Below are 17,684 nucleotides of genomic sequence, written 5' to 3' on the forward strand. Positions count from 1 at the left end.
AGAACCTGGTTTTGATCACAAACAATGGAGGACAAAATTTACGTCACCGTGAGGATAGCCAGGGTGCTGTCATGCTTGGAGTGAGCAGAGAAATAGCTGAAAGACTGATAACTGTTAAAGTAAAAAAAAAGAAAAGTCAATTACCTTAATACCATTATACATGTGGATGGCAATTATTTAAATGACTGATCTGTGTGTTTTCACACAACGGATATGCCAGTGACATGCTGGAGCAGATTAGAGCTACAGAAAACAATCAAGGTACATTCTCTTTTTACTATGCCAAACATGAATGTGAAAATGCATGTTGACCATTCTTTGCAATGTTCTGTCTCTCTTTCTGTGCAGTAAAGCCACAAATAGCAATACCCACACTCCAGTCATCCTCTTCAGGCAGCTTCCATCCATTTTCATGGTACAGGTACAGTGAATTTGTTTGTAATCTAAGGATTAGAACATAATGTTAATGCTTTTAACAACACTGCAATGTTTGTACAGAATTCACACACAGAACTACATTGCTGCTACTGGAGCGAGCCAGACAACACACACCCACATCTACAACCACAACAAAACAACCTTTACAAAAAACTGGAACATGCCTTCACAGACAGGATACACATTCACACTATATAAAATAAGGAAGAAACTTGGAAAATTTTACAACAAGGAATGTTAAAATACCTAATTATGGCTGTCTTGATTTTAACTAAAACTTTGTTCTTTCTTGCAGCAAATGGATGAAATATTTGGTGGCTCCGGGGTGGGGAGTGCACCACCCGGCACCATTATTTCCACACCACTCTTCCCAAGTCAAAATCCATCACCACTCCTTCCCACTCAAACTCCCTCAGAAGTTTTTCATCCATCCGACAACAAAGATCACCAGCCTGGTCCCTCAACTGCCATCCCCACTACAAAACATACCGCACAGAAAAAGAGCACCACATCATTTCATAATACACACCGGCCCCATGCTGAGAAAACGATTGCATTGGAGTCACTGGTAAGGCCAGAATTGAAAGAAAAGAACTAAAAGAAAAAGGAGGTCAGCTGAAAAGAAAATGGTGACCTCCATGGGTAAATAGCCTGGGCTCTTCCCACCCAGTTACCATGAGCTGCCACTCGGAGGCACAGCAGAAGTCTTGATGATGTAGAAGCTCTTCAAAACAAAATGCCTTAGGATTAAAACTGTAAAGTAACCGTTTCAAAGTTAAAGTTATTAGATCGGTTATAATGACATTTACACATTTGCTGTAACCCTCCTTAGAGCCTTTTAAACTTTGCAGTATTGTACTACTACTTTGAACTTTGCATTTGACCTGAGGTGCATCACATCACCCTGTGGCACACCAGCTCACAAATGTAAATAAAAGAGGGTGGATAAAGGGGGTGTGACTTCAAACTAAAGTGTATCTTATCCTTAAAGGTGGGCACAAATCATGTCTCTGTAATGAGAGGCTTCATGGTTGTTGGGCTGTGGTGGGTGTGGATCCTCAATGTCCTGTTGAAGAAGAAGACCCTGCTCATCCTCATGCACCCGGTCACCAGAATCTAAACAAATGTGTAGAATGCAACATGTTGTGACTGCTGCACTGATGTTTGCAACTTCCTTCATGTGAGCCTCCTGTACCGTGACTTTAAGATGTCAATTGCATGCTCAATAGCCACACGGGCTGCATTGAGCTTTGTGTTAAAGAGCCTTTGCCTAAAAGTAAGGTGCCCATCATCTATGTAAGGCTTCATCAAATGTAGCAACAAAGGGTAGGTTGAATCAGCAATGATGTGCATTCCCTCAGGTACCAGAGCCTGAGGATTCAATTCCAGTTGCCGTGCTACATCAGTGCATCAAAATGCTCTTGCATCATTTCAGCTTCCAGGGCGACCTACATTGACATAACAAAAGCAGCGCTCGCTGTCACAGCATCCGGTGAGAATGATGGAGTAAAACTGTTTCCTGTTATAATTGGCTACGGGGTTGTTGCAAAATGGTTTGACAATGGGAATGTGACATCCATCAAGAGCACACACTGTATTTGGAAAGCTGGCTGTTTGAAAATGTAATTGCGTTGTGCGCCATGAAATGGGATGTGACAGATGTGTGTTGACCAGGATAGAAGGAAGATTAATGAAGCTGATTGTATACAGAGTTATAAAAAACTCATTGTGCTTCCTGGAGCAGTTATTTCATTAACATGGTTGCTGACCATGTATTCAGTACTTTATATGAAATAATAATCAAACCCCTCTCTTAAACAGCGTGACAATAAACATTATTATATATAGGCTAATATATTCCTCTGCTATTCATTCGTTTTATGAATGCTTTAATTTGCCAAGAATGTAGGAACATTTCTTTATTTACTTGATCATTTATAAGCGTCATCAAAACAAGTGCTTTTACTGAATGCGATCAGAAAAACTAAACCACAAAAGTGGGCATGTGTGTCCTTTGAAATATTGAGCGTTAGATCACCTTCTCTGTTGAAGTCGATCTTCGTGGATAAGAAGGGACATCTCTTCACATCTCTACAAACTACAAGTAGCCTACAGATGATCAAACAGCATGTAATCATGTTAATAACTTCCTGTATATGCTTTGAAGGCTGATGGAGGAAAACGTGTCCGACTTGACCGCGGGTTTTTGTCTCCGGCCCCGGCTGCTGCCGTCTGCTCTCGTCCTCTTTAGCCTACATGCGAACGAGCCCTTAATGAGAAAGGCCAGAGACCACTGAACGGACACAAATTATACCACGGAAGCCCATTTGATAAGATTTTGTCCAAAGGTCCCCCATATGATAAGCACTGGTGTAATCTCCTTGTAATAATACTCTTAAAACTTGCAATAAGTAATTTATGCTTCTGTAAGAATACTTGTGAGGATTATTTATGAAAAAAAGGCTTTTCCAGCAGTTTCAACTTCATCAGTCAGCTTCGTTTGTCAATAAAGAACTTTCACCCGCCACTGCGCTAGATTATGGGTCATACAGGTCTTGTAAAGATAACAAAAAAAAACATGACACCATAGTCTGGTTGACACAATATCCTTATCAGTTGCAGAGGAAATCTCAAATTTGCCAGAAGTTAGTCAGGGTTTTCCTAGGCTATGACAGGATAGAAATCATTACTTGTGTAAACACAAAAGGAAATTAGTTTCTTATGAAACACTATAGTCCAGTTATGTTTACTGGCTAAAACATATTAAGCTAAGACAAATAGTTACCCATCCACCCATGACTTTCAGCACTGTCATGTTCCTTCCGGGAGTTGCACATCACTGATAACTAATATGTTGTATGAGCGTACCAACAGTAACATCAACATTGTTCTGAAAAACACAACACACTGGGATTTGATTCAGTTTAATTAATTATTTGAGACAAAATGGATTGCAAGCCAACGTTTCCTGGCAGGATCGGGGTTCCTAATAAACTAAACCTCCCATTTTAGTCCAAATAAAGAAATGGAAATAAAGCTGACATTAAAAGAAAGCTACTTTAAAATGAGAAATGTGATTATAATACCATCAACACCACATTTTAATAAAAGTCAGCCATATTAGGACAACAGTAAAGCCAGACAGTCCATATTCAAAGTTGAATGATAAGCAGGTCTTTGAGACATTTAACTAGCAGCAACATAATTAAAGGGGGTGTACCCTCGCACAGTGCAGCTACAAATCTGTGGCACCATAACAAAATGAAGCCTTTGTGGCAAATAAATACATTTATCTCTTCACGGAGATCCCCTCTAGTTCAGGAGTAAATTAACAGTGTTTGCAGCAGCGTAAACTATCAGCTGGAACGGTTATTTCTTTAGGTTTTTTCAGTTAATAGTCCAATATTTACTAAAATGTTTTTGCACTATGAACACTTCTTAGCATGTGTGAAAACACGTATAGGTTACAGAGAGTCGTTTCACTGGCCTTCTGTACACACATAGTTGAGGGGCAGTATGTATCTATGAAATAGGGGGGTGGATCAGCAGTCTCAGAAAATAAGCCTATGATCCTGAAAAAAATACTACAGGTTGGTTTCTCTAGTACAGAGACACACAAACATAGTGTAGGTTGAGCTGCTTTCAAGGCTGAAGGAGAGGCGGACTGCTGGACGTCAGTGCAGAGGACTAAAACAGACTTTAAAAAAATAAAATAAAATTATGTTGGCCATTACGTACACTGCCATTCTAAAGTTTTGGAACAAACTACATTGGAATTTTTTTTAAAAAACATAACTGGAAATTCATCCTAAAAAAAAACTTGTAATTATAAAAGACTAAGTGAAGTGATAGTGACTTATTGGTTTAATTTGAAACGGCCTTCATGATGAGGACTCTGACCTCGAGTCAATTTAAAGTTGCAGACAACACACCATACACCATACCATACGCTCAGGCCATTTGACTCACAGCTGAAGCAGTGTTTACAAACACTTTGTCTTAACAGAGTTGAGCCAATAATGTTAAAAAGTAATAGCCTTAAATATAATACAAATATATAGTGTGTTGTCTGCAAAAGATACCCAATTATGGGGATCAAGAGCAAAGATATTAACAAACACATTTCAGAAGGACTTACTTTTAGACGTGATGAGTATTAAAAAAAAAAAAAAAAAAACTTGACTGGCAGTGTAGGTAAACAAAGATGTGGTGCATGCAAAATGGCTTCTCTTGTTAAAATGAAAGCTTTAAAAAGCTCCTCCAATGAGGAGAGCTTGGAGGGGGGGGAAGGGGGGAGGCAAAAAACATAAAAAGGCCCTATTTGGCTTCAAGTCATGGCGTCCTGGCTTTGGCTTTTAACAGGCTCCCATTGGCCCTACAGTCCCCTTCAGATTCAATGGTTTCTGGACTTTGGGACGCTGTCTGCCGGGACAAGAGTAGAACCTTGTGGTTTGTGTAGCCATAGCTGCTGCTCATTCAACTGGGCTCTTCCTGTGACCAGAGCGACCCAAATTTCGGCAGGCTAAGCTACCTGAAACGAACAAGAATGCAATTATCAAAATTGATTTCAAAACATTTTTTTAACCTTCACTGGTACACTTTCACAAATGTAAAAACTACCTCTCTTATCAGGCTAAATGACAAAAAAAGAGCAGACTTCCTCATCCTGAAGAACTGACCGCTGTATTTGCTTTATTTGCACAGAACCATTTCAGGCTACAATTAGGATCACTCACAAAATGTTTGACTATATAGAAAACAAAAGAAAAAAAACAGGAGCAAAATGCTAAACCTTAGCCCAAACATTAGCAAACGTTCAATCCTGACTCCAGAGACAGATGGATGAATCTGAACCTGCTGCGAACCTTTCTTGCTCTCATTCTCTCTCAGCAGCCCTAAGACAAGACAGTCAGACCCCCCCCCCCCCCCCCCGCCCCCCCCCCCCCAAAAAAAAGAAAAAAAATAACATCAGCTGTTTTTACTGAGACTAAATCTTGAGTACAGAGTATACAGAGCAACTTGTCTCCCAGAATTATAGACATATTTATGGCTCAAATAAGTTGTTGGGGTTATAGGGAAAGATGTATTTGCTGAAGGGAAAGCTGCATCCATAAAGAGAAAACATTTTTATGATGATTATGTTAAATCACTTCTTACATTTCAGGAAGTCATTTAAATTAAACAATACCTTTTTTTAATCATTTAAATGTTAAATTAGCTATACAATGACACTGACAATTAGGTACTGTCACAGTGAAAGACTCGTCGCCTAAGACTTTTCAACTGAGGCAAAAAAGAGTAAATTTACATACCAGCTTGTGGACTTAATATCACATTTTGTTGCTTTCTCTTCTCTTCTTGTATAGGGGAACCCTAGAAAAGGAAGATAAACAGGGTCTAAGATTTAGCAGTGTAGTTAAACGTAAGGCTGCACATTATGAAGAAAATATTCAAATGGGATATTGAAAATTGAATATTGCAATAACAATTGTACTTGCAATAAATAAACCCATATTAAAGTGTACTCCGTTTTGCATTAATGTTGCATTCAGTATTCTGCTCAAATACATCAAATTGCTTGAATTTAAAACAAACGTGAGGAAATCATTTCCAACATTTTATTAAACAAATTGGACATTGAATTGAATATAAAAAGGCACAACTAAAAAGTTACATTACATTTCAAAGTGCAGTTTATTAATGACATTTAATTTCAACTAAATCTCTTGAGCGTTTTTTGCAATATGTTGCAACCTTTTGCAATGTGTCAATTGCGCCAGTTAATATCGCAATAAAGATTAAAAAAACAATATATTGTGCAGCCCTAATGAGCGGTGAGATCATACCTGTCTTTCCTTTTCTCTTAAATTCCTCAAGTGGGCTGAAGGGGTGGAAGTAAAGCCATCCATCTTCACATTTCCTGCCAAATGACAATAACACGAAGGAAATAAGTCAGTCGCCTTCTTAATCTTTATGAATAACATCAATGCATAATAACTTCTTGTACTTTATATTTTTGATGCAGTAGAATATAAAGGAAACTATGGAGTTAAAAGAAATCTTTTAGAAGGGCTTAATGCAATTGAAAAAAATCCTGTACAGTACCTGCAGGGCTTCTGTACAGCTGACAGTCCCTCTTGATATGCGAACTTGATCCACACAGGTAGCAGCAGCGCACCTCTTGTGAATCTCTTTTCCTCCAGTGGTCACTCTTGTGTCTGACCTGATCCTCTGCTGTGTCTCGCAAGTGCTCTGGCCTTCTCTCCAAGTCCCGCCTGTGTTTGGACCTGGGCCAAAAATGTAAACAATATATAACAAACATGTAGCCAGACTTTCCTCTGCACGTAAACACTGCCACAAATTCAGACATGTACAGTGATTATACATACTTTTTACGCATGGGGCAGTCTTTCATGAAGTGGCCGATTTTGCCACAGATGCGGCAGCAGCGATCATTGGGAGCCACTTCTCCCTCAGTGAGGACTTCAGGATCGAAGAAATACTCCTGGTAACAAGTAAAGACAAATCACAATTTTAATGCTTGGATAATGTCACCAGCATGTGCAAATGTGGTGTTTAGACAGCAAACTAACCATCTGACTGGGGTACACGGGAGGAAAGACTTTCACTGGTGTTCCAAACACTGTTCTGCCATTAATGAAAGCCTTCATGATGAAGTTAGTCACTGTTTTGATAACAGGAGATAATAAAATATATTAGAAAAGACACCAAAGACAACGAGACAACACAAGATACGGACAGAAATAATCATACTTTTCCTGGAAAGACCAGCACCAAGATTATGATTCAGGTCGAACGGATCTGGAATACGAACAGATAAGAGAAAGCATGACAAATAATGAAAAATATTTTACAGCAGCCATATACACAAGTCATTTTGATTCAGAAAACAAAACTAACATTACTTATCATTAACAGTGGTATGAATTTATAAACTGGATGGACAGCAGCATGTTGTAGTACCAAAGCAATCATTTTAAAAGAGCCTGTGTGGTTAGACAAGTTTAAACCAGGACACAACAATTTACTGCCTGGTGTAATAACACTTATATGCTTCTGTGTTTTACATAAGTCTGGAGCCTGAATATGTTACACGAGCTGACCTTCAATGACAATGTATTTGGACGTCCACTGCTTGTTGAAGGTGGTGAGGCAGCCGTGCAGACGGATACAGACAACGTGCTCTCTGAAGTCAAAGTCCTCGGTATAAAAGCGGAGCAGGCCGAGCCACAGCTCTCCCACCGTCTCAGTGTTCTTCCCATAAGGTGGCCAGCAACTGGGCTGCAGCATGAAGAAGACAAGATTAATGTGGCATTAAGACACTGTGATGTGCATATTTATTAAAATGTTTACAGGTGCACTTATATGTAAAAAAATACAAAACACTCACAAGGGATTTTAGATCATCAAAGAAGTACACATTCCAGCCTTCAACGAGCACCTCCGGCTTCTTCTTTCCATCATAAATCTGAAACAATCAATTGAGACGTTCAGAAAATATGCATATTCTTGGCAATAGTGTAATAACTTCATTTTTATAAAGTTATTTTCTCTATAGAAAAGGCCCAAAATCTGGAGTTTGGGATGTCAAATAGCAAAATAATGAGAAAATCTGGGATTTTAGAAAGGCCAGAATAAAGAGATTCAATAAAGTCAATCTTAGTTTGCTTTTACAAGTTTACACTAAAACTGTGTTCAGACTGGAGGGATAAAATACAGTTTCTGGGATAGTTTAAAATGGAAAAAGAGATTTAACCTTTTTTTATTTTATACATGCCAGTACCTCTTGCAGCACAGGGATAACTGGTGGGTTTCTCTGCTGGAGAAAGAACAGCACCATGAGGGTGTAAGCGTAGGACGAGAGGCTACCACGTGAAGCATCCCCAATGTCACACATCTGTAATGGGACAAAAAGAAATATCATGGTAAAACTTAATGCAGTGTTTCCCATACACCGGCCAGGTAGATTACATCCAAATTAAATTTTTTCCCAATTAACAATATATTTTATACAGCGCACACAGACCAGTGGCCTCCAGCCCGTCCCCCTTGTTAAGTCGCGCTCCGCGTGCATGACAGTGTCAAAGCTTTACTTCAGGTTCAGAGGCTATCGTTAGTAGCATGCTGCTGCTGCTGCTGGTCCTTCTGTGGGATTAACTGTATTCACAAAGCGTAGAAATGCCACGGCAACACCGCTGTGAGAGCTCTCTGGACGTCATTCATCAGTTTGGTTGTTACCCATGTTTGCAGCAGTCTCCTCCTCTCTATATCTTTAAAATCGAGATAAAGGCTAACCGAGCTAATAGTTGCTAATTTAGCTGTCAGTTCTCGTTCTCCATGCCTGAATCCATGTATTTAGGGACTTGAGCACGAATAAAACCCGAGATTTTATTATGTTGGCTGTAACAGTTTTAAACTACAACTCAGAGTTGTTTGAATGACAGAAATCTTCAAATGAGATCCTAATGAATGCAACAAGGACAGTACAGTAGCCTACAAAACTGTGTTTACGATCCCCAAAACACGAATTAAAAACACTTAAACAAAATTACAGACTTTTTTTGAACTTTAAATAGACTTAGTCTTATAAGATTTAACAGAAATTAGGAGTAAACAGTATTGAAATTTTTAATAACATGTAACTTTCTATATGGATAAAAGTATTAAGGTTAAAAGGTCCCATGGCGTGAAAATTTCACTTTGAGGTTTTTAATATGCGTTCCCACAGCTTGCCTTTGGTCACCCAGCGGTTAAAAATGGCGATATGTGTAAACCGAAACCTGGGTATCCTGCTCTGCCTATGAGAAAATTAAAGCTCAGATGGGCGATCTGGAATCTGTTTACCTCCCCTTTCTCTGTTTTGCCCGCCCAGAAAATTTGGCATAGCCATGAGAGAGAGACATTATTGCTTTCAAATGAGGAAAGTGGCAGTTGGTCAAGGCCACCCCACCCTTGACAGCTACAGACACAGAAATGGCACGTCCTAAGGAAAGCTCATTATGGGACTGGCTCTAGTGGCTGTAATTCTGAACCAAGGCTGAATTTCGGGAAAGAGACTTCAGGTACGGTATTAGGGCACTATTTGACAAAGCACATCATGGCTACACTTCATCTGTATAATATTTTAGCGCAATATGTTTAATTTGTTAATAGTTATTTACTCTGAAAGTATGTATTAACAATGACTAGGCTACATAACATTAAATAGTTCATAAACCGTTGGACTAGTATTTACTGAACCCAGAAATCATGTGCCACCACATCCTGCACCACTCACCACCACAAGTAAATTATAACCTGTGGGAAACACTGTAATGCAATATATCATTTGACACCAAAGACATACAAAGACACCTTGAGTGTCGAAAGCACACCTTTGCAAAAACCTTCATGACGTAACAGAGGATCTTCACCCTTCTGTCAATGGCGGCATACGAAGCTAGCAGGTTTGTGTTGTGCAGGGCCTGAAAAAGATGTGTAAAAGCATGACAAGTTATTCAATAGCAAATTTAAGACAAAATAAAAAAATGGGAAGAAAAAAAATGGAGGGAGTAAAAGCCTTACCAGGGTGTTGTAGAGGCTGATGTCTCCCTCCAGGCCGGTGCGAACATGGTAGAACTTCACAATCGGTACTTTTGCTGTGGTGATGGGCAGGATGTTCTTCAGACCTTGTGAAAGGGAGCAGATGTGGAAACAGATAAAAATGGATGCCTTGACATTTATGGATCTATAAATCTTACTTTTGGAGGATTTTGAAAAAAAACATTATTCGACAACTAGCTTTCCTTAAATTACTTATTACCATGACAAGCTTAACTCTCGCCAAAATGCAACCTAGGATCTTTTTGTAAATGTACCCGAGTTAAACTTTCATTTTAAAGCATATTTAGGACAGAAGTGTCAATTTACGTAAACAACAATGTTCTCAATGCTGGACTTCATGTGTAGAGACCCTGGTGATACTTTGAGCAAAGTTTTAATTTCTGTCAAGCTTTCTTAGTGTTTTAAAAATAGCTATTTTGAGGCTAGCGTTGATGTGCCCTTAGGTCTCCCATTCAAAACACCATTTGAGGAAAGAAAAAAAAAAAAGAGAATATGGTGACTCTTCAAAGTAATGCTTACGTTCTAAATATGCTTTTAAACGAAGGTTTGACATACATTCACAAGAAGATCCTATGTTGCATTTTAGCGAGAGTCACGCTTTAAGTAATAATAGTTTCTCAGCTTGCAGCCATTCTTTAATAAACCTTTACTAAATCATTAGAACCTCCTGTGAGCCACTGGAAGAACATAAATACCAAATGTTCAGTTTTACAGGTGGGTCAGCTCAAATGTATTGTTTAACCAAAGTTAAAAAGGGTTCTTTGGGGAGATTCTCCTTATGTGAACAGAAGGCCTGATGGGTAAAGGGTGTTGTATGCGGCATAGATTGTGATCTTGGCCTACAAAAAAAAACTGCTTTGACTTATTACTTACCTGGATGTTTCTTCAGCAGTCTTGCCAAGCTTTCAATGATGCTGATGCAGTCAACATCCTGTGGAAGACATTCATGAGCAGAGTTCAGTTTTAGAGATTAGATATTACAATGAATCACACTAACAAATGACTCACAATTTTATTCTCAAAATGATTGAAGCAGAAACATGTAATACCAACAAAAGTTGTTTTCTGTTTCCATACAATACTCAATTCAATAAACTAATAAACACATTCAGGTTTCTGAATTAGGAATTTGGTCAGGTTGCCAAAATTGTATATTTCCACATAAATTACGTCTCAGTACTTGTAATAAGTTTAAATGTTACTTACATCTATGGTCTCCTGTCCCTCAAGCACCATGCAGATGTCGAGGTCACTCTGTCTGAAGCCAAAGCCATTTTTGGATGATCCAAACAGTTGGAGCTTAGCTCCTGTTCCATCACAAAACATGAGTTGTCAGTTTCATCATACGTGTGCACTCCGTTATAACATCTTAGTGGTTAATGGACAATTGAATAAAATGTACTATCATCATGCTTATTTAAGTTCGGAAATACTAAAAGATGCTAAACAGTGAAGATGGTGGTTTACTTTACCAGGAAACTGTCGTCTGACAAAGGTCTCCAGGTCTTGAAGGATGTGCTCTCTTACACCTACTTCCAGTTCATCTGGGGCAAAGTCAGCTAAAAAAGAAACAGATCCATCATCAGATCTGACCAAAGTTAACCACTTTATTTTGATGATTTCAACTGTAATTATGGCAATAATACCACACAATAGTGGTCAATATGGAGGCAGACTGAGAGGATGTCATTGGAAAGAAATGCGCACTTTGTGAAAACTAGGTTCATCACTGCTGAAGCCTTGCTGGCTGGCTATTCTACACAGCATTGCGGGATTTGACAGAAACGTGCTCTGGTTTATTGACATGTCTTTAAACTAATCACAATCGCTCCAGCGCCGCTGCAAAATAGCTTCAGGATGGAACGTGTACGTTGAAAAGTTGTTTTGGTTGTGCAACAGAAAACTCAGATTGGACAGATAGTTGAGCTAGCTGTCTGGATTTACCCAGCAGAGATCCGAGGAGCAGCTAACCATAGTCTTCATAAATCATCTGGGCCAGGTACAGATAATCTGACTCTTTGGAACACTTTTTTGGAATTTGGATTTAAATATGTTACTAAAATCTGAATAAACAAACTTAAGAAAAAAAAAAAATTTAACAAAATTAATAATAATTAATTTTTTTTTTTTTATAAAAAGGCGTCTTTCTCTGCACTCAAGGACACCGTACAGGGATACATAAGGAATTTAAAAAGCAAAAATTTAAACAGCAAAAAAATAAGTATACAACAATAACCAAAGCAGAAAGAGATAGAGCAATGGACATTAAGTGGAATAGGCAGTTTTAAATACATTTGTCTTGAGCTGCAATTTGAAACGGAGGAATGAATCAATGTCTTTAAGTTGGGGTGGTAATGAATTTCAGAGACAGGGAGCAGAGCGGCTGAATGTTCTGCTACAGTTGGTGAGACAGGCGGAGGGGACAGACAGGTGTATGGAGGAAGATGATCTGAGGGAGCGGGAGAGAGTTGGACGCTGGATGAGATCAGGCAAATATGGGGGGGGGGGGGGGGGGGGGGGGGCAAGGTTGTGAATGGCCTTGAATGCAAACAGGACTTTGAATGGGATACAGAACTGGACCGGGAAACAGTGGAGCCGCGGAAGGACAGGAGTGATGTGGTGGATGGAGAGGGTTTGACTTACGATGCGGGCAGTGGAATTCTGGACGAGTTGAAGTTTATGGAGGGTTTTGTGAGGGAGGCAGATGAGGAAAGAGTTGCCGTCAGTAATCTAGACGGCAAGTGACGAGACTGTGGACAAGGATGTGGGGGGTAAGGGAGGGGCGGAGGCGATTCATGTTTCGTGGGTGTAAGTAGGCAGACCGGATAATGTTATTGATGTGGGGTTGAATGGATAGTGTGCTGTCAAGGATGACACCCAGACTCTTAAACTTGGGCGAGGGTGAAACGGAGGAGTTATCAATAGTGAGAGAAAAACTGTCTGTTTTGAATAAAGTGGATTTGGTGCCAATGAGGAGAACCTCGGTTTTATTACTGTTTAATTTGAGGAGATTTAGCCCTGATGTTCAAATATGTTTAAGAATGCCATCAAATGCCTTAATTTAAACTATGTTTTGTGTAAAAAGAAGAAAAATACATACATGCTCTTTCATTGTGTGATGGCATTTCCCTTGTAATACCGCTTTTCAATCAATTTAAAGTAAAATTAGTATGACTTAGATATCTGATGTCAGAACGATATGTCAGAAAATACTCATGCAATCACATACTGTATCACTCACTGTAGCACTGCTCACAGACTTTGTTAAGGACACTAACAAACTCTGGTGTTATTGGGGGCAAAGGATCCAGCAGAACTTTTTTGAAATCTTCCGGACAGTCTTTCTTCAGATGGCCATCACGCTTGCACAAGCTGCACACCACCATGTGTGACTAAGAGAGATAAAAGGAATTTAAGATGTGATTCATGCAAAAACAGGGTTATTTGCCACAGTTTCTTGTCTAGTTTAACTTCCAGTAACCTACAACCTAAATATTAAACAGATTTAAAAAGGCCACTTAAAGACGAAAATTGTTATTCCTTTTAACATTTTGATAAGAACTGGGGAATTACTTTCATAAAAAACTGTCCATAAGTGAAAACAAATAGGAGGCTACACTTACCTTGCCTCTGGTGAAAGCTTGCCTGGTGAATTCATAAGACAATCTCTTCTGTTGTTGGCCTTTATTTTCTGGGCCTTCATACTTAGTTGTATCCTTTAACGGTTGAGGTGAGAGACCCAACTCTTCCTCATCCATTGAACCAGGTGTGTCCAAATCTGGACCCTCCTCATCAGACAAAAGCTCCTCCCCCGAGATCTCGTCCACTGGGAAAATCTCCTCATCCTCTGTGGTGAAGCTGTCCAAGTGATGTCTGTTATGGGTGTCCACATCTATATCCTCATCCTCAGACACACTGCTTTTGCCCCGGTCCTCTTTCTCCTTCTCTCGTTCTTCATCTGAGTCACTATATTCTTCAACTTCCTCCTCTTCCTCAATAATGCAATCAGAGTCTTCAGGACCGTTTTCTACAGCTTTAGGTTGATTTGCATGTTGTGGCTGAAGACTGAGCTGACTGGAACCTGACAGGCATGCAGTCTCTTCAGTCAGAGTCTCGTCCTTTGCCCCTTGAATGGTTCCACGCTTTGCCTTTGTCTTATGATTAGGCGCTGGCATGTTGAGTGGCAGTGCAAAGTACTTGTATGTGTTTTTGAGGCAGTGGATGATGTACTCGTACATTTGCTGGCTGTTCACTGTGCGAGCCACATTTCTCTTAACAGCAAACGGGTCTAAACACAGAAACAGACAAAAAGACATTACTTACAGTTAAAACCATTTAAGAGAAATTCATCTTTATGTATTCAACAGAAATGTAGATGTGTTCTTCATATAAAAATCTGAAAGACAAGGTTGGGTAGCATTTGGAGTCAGCATATCATCAAAACCTCCAAATTCCACTTGTAAAATCAACAGTATTCCATTAATGGCTGGGATAGAATCAAACTCATGGAACGAGAAATAGAAAATGTGGCATTTCATTTCATTGCTTATTGTTTATTTCAACTTGGAAATAAGCAACCTTAAAATTCAGTCTACAAAATGAGAAAGTTTCGAACCCTCCACAGCGATGCGTTTCTTTGGCCAGTCTTTTATCTCTCGGGAGAGGACAGGACTGGTCCGTACACTGATTACATTGTCAGCCAGGTTGAACTCCAGCGAGTAGAAGCGAAGCATTTCCACCCAGAGAAGCCCGACTTCCACAGGCGGGTGAGGGCTCTGAAACACCAGCGGAACCTGCAAGAGCACACAAACAGTAATTAAACTACACGATCATCACTTCAATCAAAGAAAACTATAAAATCAATATATCAAACTGTCAAATAAAAGGAACCAACAGGCTTTTCTAAGAAAAAAAAACTACATTAGTGTCTTCATGATTACCTTTCCCTTTATACACGAGCCATCTGCTGGCTGTTCTTTGGAGGAAGAAGCCCAGTGTAAATGTCCATCCTCTACATGCGTGAGATTGTAGTCCGACAGCCTGCTATTCAAAAACACCTTAATCCAAAAGCAGTTAGTTAGCTATGGCCAATCCTGAAATGTATACTGTATATTTTCTTTCAGGTTACAACACACCTCTTGTTTCAGGTAGGTAGGCAAGATGGGCTCTCTGCGCTGCTGTAAGAAGTAGATAACCATGAGGGCGAAGACATACGGTGGCAGCCCACCTTCCTCTGCACGGTCAATCTTACAGATCTAGGCCAGAAGCAGTAACAAGTTTAAAAAATAAAAAAAATTCAAAAAAAAAATAATGATGTGCTGAGCAGGTTTTACCAGTTGCCTGACTAATGTGAGCAACAAGTCAGGGTCTCAACTGGATACATACCTGGGCCCAGCGTCTAAGGCCCAAAACCAGTGGGAGGAGGAGAGCCTCCTGACTGGATAGAGCAGAAAGATAAGAGGTTGTTTGGAACGCGTTTTCATTCCCTGCGCTCACTTTGCACATCAGGCCACTGTTGAGAAAAAAAACAGTTTTAGTGTAATTTCTTTAATGTAAATCACAGAGTTTAATTCCTAAATTAGACATGCAAATAATCCAGCAAGTTAACAACTCTTGGAGAAACCCACCTCTCTTTTTCTTTGCAGATGACCACAGGCACCCGGGCATGAAAATCAGCTTCCATATCAACAAAAATAGCTGAGGACAAAACAAGATTAAAATGTAAAACTCTCATGTCAGCCCAGCACACGACTGATTTTCCTATTGTGGAATTGTTTTGTTTTAACAATCACGGTTACATGAGTAAGAGGTGACTCACAGCTCACAGCGAGGCTCTCCTTGACCAACAACAGGACGTCTGGCTGATGCATCTGTGAATGCATTCCATTTCAAAGTCTTTATATGACATAAATACAATATAAAAAGGACATATGAATGTGGTGTGTCTTACTTAACACAACATCCACAAAACAGTCACTTTTAAACATAAATGCAAAATAAGTGCAAAGTAAACACTTTGCTAACCGTAATGCTGTCCCTTTCTTTACTCTACGATTGCAATTAAGTAATACTGGTGTGAAGAATATCTAACAATATGAACAACAGTCTGAACTGCAACCTGTAAATAAAAGCTGTTTATGTTGTATCCTCTTTTTTTTTTTACTGAGGTGTGGGAATGGTATTGAAAAATTGTGAGAAAACAGTATAAAAAAAAAAAAACTTCACACTATCAAACTCACACTGGGCTACTCACGTGAGGTGGATACTGAATGTCAATGTTGACATCTGAATCTTTAAATCCAAACTTTGTGCAAGATGATCCATACAGCCTGAGCCTGATCTCTACATATGAGAGAAAAAGATATGGAATTGTTAACATTAGAAAATAAGATACATAGTAATGAACTGACATAAAGCCTAAGAGCCAACATCATGTTTGCTACAAAGCAATATCATAATCAGGATGAATTCAGATCTTGTCTGTGTGCCCAAACAAATATTTCATCCATGGGTGACTTACCAGGCAGGACGGACAGAAGGAGGTCTTGCATCACGGAGACAACGCATTGTCTCGTCTTAACATCCTGGTCATTCATCCCGTGTTCCTGGACAACAGCTTCTAGTGCAGCACTTACTGCACTGACCTGCTCTGGACCAGGAGGCAGAATCTCAGTCAGCATCACTTGCTCTTGCTTCTCCTACAAACAAAAACAAGCAAAGGGTTTCAACACTGTTTTTAATGCATAAAAACTATAACTGCACAACGGCAGTATGTTAGTATCATCAGTCTACAAACGTTTACTGTAATCATCTAAATGGTGTTTTGTATAATAAGACTATTCCTTACCCTGGCCCTTTTCTTGTGCCGTTTGTCTCTAATATGTCTGTAAGCGTCAGACACAGACTCCAGCAGAACATCACACAGAGCGCAGGTGTAAAGTGCCCCAGGGTTGCCATGGGATCTCTGAAACAATTTATAAAAAAATAAAAAATAAAATAAAAAAAAGAAAGAGGAAAGTACAGACATTAGACAACAGCTGCAATAATTATACTGTTACAGATCTTCTTAAGTCCAAAGTACTTCATAAACAGCAACTTAAATCAAAAATAGAATGCCTAATCAGGTTTAACTACTCTTAAAAGATATTAAAGCAAATTAGGTCTGCAACTAACGATTGTTCCTATTGATTTGCAGATTCTCTGCTCTAATTTATCACTTGGCCTATAAAACATCAGAAAACAGTGAAATACTCAATACTATGACTGAAAAAATGAATGAAACAATGCATAAACTGAAAATTATTAGAGCAAAAGTAACTTCTATATAAGGCTGTGTATTGGGCTACCACACAGACAGCCTGTACCTTCTTCAGGCTGTAGATCTCATCTCGGTTAAGCCGCCTCTCCGCCTGCTGTAGGCTGTGCAGCTCTTTGGGGGAGAGTGTGGACTCTTCAACCACTGGGCCCCTGTTCTCTTCAGCATAAGCTTTATTCTTGTTTCTGTTTCTCCGTCTTCTCCCTTTTGGAAGTAATAAATACATGTGTTGATCATGCTTTTCATGGTGATAGAGTTAATCTGTAATATGTATATGTCTCTCTCACACACACACACACACACACAC

At 39.4% G+C, this 17,684-nt stretch overlaps 1 protein-coding gene across 1 annotated transcript in view; it reads right to left on the reverse strand.

The window, feature by feature from the left end:
* Nucleotides 1-3,346: 3,346 nt before the first annotated feature.
* The window catches only part of tut7 (terminal uridylyl transferase 7), a 16,282-nt gene continuing 1,944 nt past the window's right edge, over nucleotides 3,347-17,684 (reverse strand). The window contains exons 3-29 of the mRNA XM_032516093.1: nucleotides 17,427-17,581; nucleotides 16,910-17,026; nucleotides 16,583-16,760; nucleotides 16,316-16,404; nucleotides 15,881-15,932; nucleotides 15,690-15,759; nucleotides 15,448-15,574; nucleotides 15,198-15,317; nucleotides 15,003-15,119; nucleotides 14,678-14,855; nucleotides 13,686-14,350; nucleotides 13,304-13,454; nucleotides 11,535-11,621; nucleotides 11,269-11,369; nucleotides 10,936-10,993; nucleotides 10,024-10,127; nucleotides 9,834-9,923; nucleotides 8,243-8,356; nucleotides 7,850-7,927; nucleotides 7,563-7,740; nucleotides 7,213-7,260; nucleotides 7,032-7,123; nucleotides 6,828-6,943; nucleotides 6,544-6,725; nucleotides 6,285-6,358; nucleotides 5,751-5,811; nucleotides 3,347-4,969 (exon numbers count right to left, since the gene is read on the reverse strand). Of these exons, the coding sequence (XP_032371984.1) occupies nucleotides 4,911-4,969; nucleotides 5,751-5,811; nucleotides 6,285-6,358; nucleotides 6,544-6,725; nucleotides 6,828-6,943; nucleotides 7,032-7,123; nucleotides 7,213-7,260; nucleotides 7,563-7,740; nucleotides 7,850-7,927; nucleotides 8,243-8,356; nucleotides 9,834-9,923; nucleotides 10,024-10,127; nucleotides 10,936-10,993; nucleotides 11,269-11,369; nucleotides 11,535-11,621; nucleotides 13,304-13,454; nucleotides 13,686-14,350; nucleotides 14,678-14,855; nucleotides 15,003-15,119; nucleotides 15,198-15,317; nucleotides 15,448-15,574; nucleotides 15,690-15,759; nucleotides 15,881-15,932; nucleotides 16,316-16,404; nucleotides 16,583-16,760; nucleotides 16,910-17,026; nucleotides 17,427-17,581 (3,461 nt within the window). The 3' untranslated portion in view covers nucleotides 3,347-4,910. The remainder of the gene's footprint in view (nucleotides 4,970-5,750; nucleotides 5,812-6,284; nucleotides 6,359-6,543; nucleotides 6,726-6,827; nucleotides 6,944-7,031; nucleotides 7,124-7,212; nucleotides 7,261-7,562; nucleotides 7,741-7,849; nucleotides 7,928-8,242; nucleotides 8,357-9,833; nucleotides 9,924-10,023; nucleotides 10,128-10,935; nucleotides 10,994-11,268; nucleotides 11,370-11,534; nucleotides 11,622-13,303; nucleotides 13,455-13,685; nucleotides 14,351-14,677; nucleotides 14,856-15,002; nucleotides 15,120-15,197; nucleotides 15,318-15,447; nucleotides 15,575-15,689; nucleotides 15,760-15,880; nucleotides 15,933-16,315; nucleotides 16,405-16,582; nucleotides 16,761-16,909; nucleotides 17,027-17,426; nucleotides 17,582-17,684) is intronic.

The sequence above is a fragment of the Etheostoma spectabile genome, chromosome 5 (genome assembly GCF_008692095.1).
Source record: "Etheostoma spectabile isolate EspeVRDwgs_2016 chromosome 5, UIUC_Espe_1.0, whole genome shotgun sequence".
In the NCBI taxonomy this organism is placed as follows: domain Eukaryota; kingdom Metazoa; phylum Chordata; class Actinopteri; order Perciformes; family Percidae; genus Etheostoma; species Etheostoma spectabile.